This window comes from Camelina sativa, chromosome 2 (genome assembly GCF_000633955.1).
Source record: "Camelina sativa cultivar DH55 chromosome 2, Cs, whole genome shotgun sequence".
Taxonomy (NCBI): domain Eukaryota; kingdom Viridiplantae; phylum Streptophyta; class Magnoliopsida; order Brassicales; family Brassicaceae; genus Camelina; species Camelina sativa.
In genome coordinates, this window is record NC_025686.1 from 23,475,389 (window position 1) to 23,481,730 (window position 6,342).

The following is a 6,342-nucleotide window of genomic DNA, read 5'->3' on the forward strand; positions in this document are numbered from 1 at the left end:
GGGAATGAAATGCTGTCTCTCTCCTAGGATTGGCGTGAGTGAGTGAGAGAGAGAGAGAGAGAGAGACTCCCATTCCTCTCTTTTGTCCTTCTTGTAATTAATTGATTTTCACTATTTATCATAAAAATGGAATATATTTTTTGAATAAATATTTATCATTATATAAAATGCCTTTATTTGAGAAGATTAAACAAATGAGAGACTCTAAATAACCTTTTTAGGACCAACCTAAAATATACATAAAAAGATCAAGAAGATCTTTGTTTGGTCACTCCTGCGCACATCAATGCAAAAAGAGACTTACGTCTGTTAACCAAATAAATAAAAATCACTACTTAACACAATGTTAAATTCAATCTCATCTAGTATTAATTTGATAGTTTCCGACTTAATTAGTAGCAAGTTTAAGATAAAATAAGTGTTTCAAGTTTTCTCATAGCCTTCTTGAGTTTTTCTCCACAAGTTGTTAGTTAATGTGTAAAATGATAAGTATATTTTTTTTTATAAAGAAGACAGCTTTTGATGCTCTTATTCGCTAATAATTACCAAAAATTAAAAGAGGTATGATGAGTACACTGAAGCTGCACTGTTACTGTAAAACCAAATGAGAGGAGAGGAAAAAAGAAAAAGAGAGAAGACAAAAAAGTTGAGTGAAATGCAAAAAATCAAAAGCATACAAAAGCTGCTCATTTGTCCAAAAAGAAACCCATCATAAAGTAAAAGCATTATGAGATCAAAACCCCTCAAAAAAAATTTAAAAAATAAAATTTCACTTTTTTATGTAATAATAAATAATTTCAAGAATAGGAACAGAAAACACAGCATGAAATAAGTATAAAGGAACCAGCTTGGTCTTATTTCCTTATCTGTCTAAAACTCTCTTAAACCTCTCTCTCTCTCTCTCTTCATTTTTTTCTCTTACTTATCTTCTTCTTCTTCATAGATCTGTTCCTCTCTTCTCTCATTTTCTTGAGTTATCTCTCTCTTACGAGTCTTCTTCTTCTTCAGTCTTCAAACATAAGAAAGGAAGTTCCTTTTTTTACTTTTTCTTCACTTGTGGGTTTATCTTATTCGGGGTAGGGGGTTAAAGGAGGAAACTTTGGGTTTGGATTTGAAGCTTTTAGTGAAATCAGAAAGCTTTCGAGTGAGGTTTTTTCCAATTTCAAAACGTGGGGGTGGGGGGTTAGGGTTAGGGTTTACAAGTTATGCGAACAGGTGGTTATACGATTCAACAGACACTCACTACAGAGGCTGCTTCTGTTTTGAAGCACTCTCTCACTTTAGCTAGGAGAAGAGGCCATGCTCAGGTTTTTGTTTAACTCAATCTCTCTCTCACTTTAAAGTTTTGATCTTTTTGATGTTTCATCAATGAAAAAAGTTTTTGTTTTTTTGTGTGTTCAGGTCACGCCTCTCCATGTTGCAGCTACATTATTGTCATCAAGGACAAGTCTATTGAGAAGGGCTTGCATCAAATCTCACCCTGGTTTTTCAACTAATTACCAGTTTGCCCCTTCTCGTCTTCATCCTCATCATCATCATCACCATAACCAAAACCATCCGCTTCAGTGCAGAGCTCTCGAGCTTTGTTTCAATGTCGCACTCAACCGGCTCCCTACTGTTCCTGGTCCTATGTTCCATGGTCAACCTTCTCTCGCAAACGCTCTTGTCGCTGCACTCAAAAGAGCTCAAGCTCACCAGAGACGAGGCTGTATCGAGCAACAACAACAACAGCAAACGCAGCAAACGCAGCCTCAAACGCAACAGACGCAGCTTCTTGCTGTTAAAGTGGAGCTTGAGCAGTTGGTTATCTCCATCCTTGATGACCCGAGTGTGAGTCGGGTCATGAGAGAAGCCGGGTTTAACAGCACCGCCGTGAAAAACTGTGTCGAAGACTGCTCCGTTTCCTCTGTCTTCTACGGCGGCTCCGTCGCCGGAGTTTTCTCTTCTCCGAACTCTCCCGATCAACAACAACAACAACAACACCACAACAACATCAACCGATTTCACCACTACCAAAACCCTAAAGATTTCAACTTTATAAACCCTAACTTCCCTTTATGGCAAACCCATTTCTTAAACCAATCTCCCGACCAAAACCCACTTCTCATCTCCTCTTCCTCCTCTCACCATCATCATCAACAACAACAACAACGCCTGAGAGAAATCGATCTGAAACTCGTCGTCGATGTTCTTCTGAGGAAGAAGACGAAGAAGAAGAATCCAGTGATCGTCGGAGACTCAGTTTCGTTCACGGAAGGGTTCGTCTCAGAGCTAATGGCAAAGCTAGAGAGTGGAGAAATCGATCAAACCGGTGATCTAAAGCAAACCCATTTCGTAAAGTTTCAGTTTTCACCAATGGCGTCCAAGTTTATGAGGAGAGAAGACGTAGAGACGAACATAAAGGAGTTAAGGAAGAAAGTTATGTCTCTGACGGCGAGTGGCAAAAATGTTATTATCTTCACCGGTGACTTAAAGTGGACAGTGAAAGAGATTACCAACAACAGCAATGGTGGATTAATCGATGAGATCTCTTCGTCTTACAGTCCATTAGATCATATAGTTGAAGAAATGGGGAAACTAATCGCTGAGTTTAACGATGATGATGATTGTGAAACCAAGAGGGTTTGGGTAATGGGAACAGCTTCGTTTCAGACGTACATGAGATGTCAAATGAGACAACCTTCGCTAGAAACACTGTGGGCACTTCATCCTGTCTCTGTCCCTTCGTCTGCTAATCTTGGCTTAAGCCTTCATGCGACAAGGTAAACTCTTTTTCTTTACTTTTTACCATTAATTACTCTTAAAAGTAAAAATAAAGACAAAAATATCAGTCTATTTTTTCACAAAAGTGAACTCTTTTTTTCGTGATGTTGGTCAAAAAGGGATTGCGTAGATAGTGACACTAGCTAGTATATCTATGTTTAAACTTACAAAAAAATCGAATCTTTGTGTCTAGTTTCAAAAATAATAATGTGATAATTTTCTTTTTTGAAAAAATATGTTGTGTGTTTTGCAGTAGCTTGCTTGAAAATGGTCCTTTTAGAGTCTGTCTTTGTTCTCTGACTTACTCAGATCAGTGTCTCATTGAAGCCAAAACCCCTCTGTGTCCATGCCTGTCCATTCACACATATACAGTTTCATTGATTGTAAATATTTCTTTTTAAAAAATTGGACCTACATAGGAGGAGTCCACCTAAGTGTAGCTGGTAGGTAAATTATAGAGATATGACACTTTTTATTCGTTCTGAATTTTTGGATGTTAGAATTTGAAGATATTGAGATTGGTAGAGTAAGTAACTGATTAGAGAATATGCGTTCTAGATATTATTTGGTGTAATATTCAAATGGATCATTTTGCTTGTAGACAAAATTAAAACATCGTAGAGAATATATCCTGCAACTGGAAGATAATAAAGCTTGTAACTTTTTGAAATTATAATGTTTTCTTTGTTTTGTTTTGTAGCATTGCGTGGACACTTTTACCCTCTTTTACCACTTTGGTTAAAATTAGTCTCAAGTTTTTTTTCTCTTTTATGTCTGAAAGCTAAGAGACCGTTCTATAATAGGGAAACATCTTGTCCTGTTGTCTACAGAGCTCTTTTAACAAGAATCCAAAACCTCTTTTTTACTTTTCTGTTTTGTTTTCTCAGATGTTTATTCACCATAATGCCACTGACCTCTGGTTTTTGACCGTTTGTTTTTATTTGCAGTGGGCATGAGGCACGGACGATGAGTAGTGTTAATGCAACAAAGTCCTTTTCTGGTTATAATAATAAAGCTGAGGAGGTAGAAGAGACAATAAGCTCTGTTCTAAGTTGTTGTCCTGAGTGTGTTACTAGCTTTGAGAGAGAAGCAAAAGCCCTTAAAGCTAACCAAGAAAAGCTCTTGCCTTCTTGGCTCCAATCTCATGATGCAGACAATAATTCCTCACAGAAGGTAGACTAATTTGAACTTAAATTCCATTGAATAAATGATTGATTCAGCGCTAAATCGAAATCTGGTTTTTGTGTTTTGATTGTGTTGTAGGAAGAGTTAATTGGACTAAGGAGAAAATGGAACAAGTTTTGTGAACATCTACATAGTCAGACAGGACAATTGAGTATGATGGGCAAAAACTATCCCTACGGCTTGCCTTATGGATCATCAAATGAGTCTTCGAAATCAATCTCGTTGATAGATTCGTTGGGTTTAAAACCGAACCAGCGAGCTACAAACTCGATTGCCAAGTTCAGACGTCAGAACTCTTGCACTATTGAGTTTGATTTGGGTGGGAATGAGTACGAGAAGGGTGAGTCAATCAATGAAGCTGAAGATGACAAGGGAAATGAGACGATCACTCTCGATTTGGGACGTTCTATGTTTCGATCAGACTCTGTAACAGAGAGGGGAAAGAAGATGAGTGCTTTGGTCAAAGCTTTGGAAGAGAGTATTCCAGGGCAAACTGTGACAATGCGTCTGATAGCTGAGAGTTTAATTGATTGCGTGTCAAAGAAGAAAGACGGATGGATCATGATCGAGGGCAGAGACACAGCAGCGAAGAGGAGATTAGCTCGTACTGTATCTGAATCTGTTTTCGGATCTTTCGAGTCTCTGGTTCATATTGACCTTAAGAAGAAAGGCAACGAGTCAAAGGTCAGCTCGGAGACCCTACTTGCTTGTGGATTGGAGAATCATGAGAAGGTTGTTTTCTTGATTGAAGACATTGATCTGGCGGATTCTCGTTTCTTGAAACTCCTCGCTGATCGGTTTGAGGAGAAACGGAGGATGAAAGGAGCCATTGATCATCGCCAAGCAATCTTTATTTTGACAAAGGAGGATCCGAGCAGTGCGAGAAACAGAGACTCTGTTTTGCAAATTGGCTTGGAGGTCACGGCACAGTGTCCAGGGAAAAAGAGAAAGCCCGAGTGGGATTTACCGTTTAGGGAAGGGAAGAATTCTAAAGCGGGAGAGATCGAGAACGGGTTTTGGATCAAGAAGGAAGTGTGCTCGAGGCAATCGAGTTTCAACAGCTCTTATCTCGACCTGAACATAAAAGCTGAAGAAGAGGGAGAAGGTGAGATCAGTCCTATTACAAGCGATTTAACCGGAGAGGAAGAGGATACAGAGTTCTCTTCCAGCAACTTTCTGAACCGGATTCAAAACCGGTTTGTCTTAAACCGGTCATGTGAACCGGGAATCGAAAAGGCGATGATAACAGCAGCTTTCAGGGAGGTTTTTCCGGAAGGGGAAGAAAGAGGCGGAGTTAGGTTTAGCGTGGAGGAGAAGTTAGTGGAGGAGCTGTGCGGTGGTGGGGGAGGATACATTCAAAACGGTGCGTTTGAAAGTTGGTTAAAGGAGGTTTTTCAAACGGGGTTACTAACGGTTAAAAAGGGAGAGAAAAAGGATACGGGTGTAATTAGGATGGTGTTTGGGGGTATAGTTGACAACAAAGGATATGGTGGGGGTGTTGGTGGGTACATGGGTACATTTCTTCCGAACAAAGTCCAAGTTTCCAAGTTCGAGTAGATCAAATCTTTCTTTCTTTCGGTTTAGTTTTTCTTTTGTTTTTTTGTTCTTTTCCTTTTTCATCAATATGTAAAATTTCCATTACTAATGTGGGGGTTTAACTGGTGTAACTCGTTTTTTACCTTTCTTTTTTCCGAATGTAATATAAATTCGTTTCAAATTTGGATTGTTTTTTGATATTTCAAAACCACTTATTTAGGCATATAATGTAAAAATTAACATCTTGAATTATGAATGCTGTTAATGGTAGTTGACAATGGAACATAATGAAGATTAAAGATAGTTTGATGAAGAAGATACTGAAATAAAAATGGTCATGAACTAACCGAATGCAGAGCCAAATAGGTTGGCAACTTGGGAGTATACATATTTAGGATTTTATATTGTAAAGTGAAGTTATTCGTTGACACATATACACAATGTTCTTTTTTTTTTGGACCAAACATATACCATATTCAAATCAGTTTTATAATCATGCTACATTACATGGTGACTTGCAACCGAAGTAAATAATGTGGAATCTTGAACTTAAACAATTTACGGTCAATTGTTTTTAATATGGAGACGATCTTGTGGTCCATGCCACATATGTGTGCTCGCTCTCTTTGAAAAGAAAATTGATAACGTAATTTTTTGCCATGAAAATCTAATTGAAGTTTTGGACACACTTTTTATTGCGTTTATGAGAAAACAAAAATCTAATTCAGGGTTTGATTTTAAAAATTCAGATTTTCTATTATTAATCCGACGATATCTATAATACAATTTTGATTTTGCTTTAATTTTTTGTTTTTTTAAAGTACGCTTTGTTATTTTCTAGACGTTATCTTATGATAA

At 37.8% G+C, this 6,342-nt stretch overlaps 1 protein-coding gene across 1 annotated transcript; it reads left to right on the forward strand.

The window, feature by feature from the left end:
• Positions 853–5,684, forward strand: LOC104734005 (protein SMAX1-LIKE 5). The gene is made up of 4 exons (XM_010453522.2): positions 853–1,307; positions 1,402–2,762; positions 3,711–3,936; positions 4,027–5,684. The coding sequence occupies exons 1-4, from the start codon at positions 1,206–1,208 to the stop codon at positions 5,503–5,505; spliced, it is 3,168 nt and encodes a 1,055-aa protein (XP_010451824.1). The 5' UTR covers positions 853–1,205; the 3' UTR covers positions 5,506–5,684.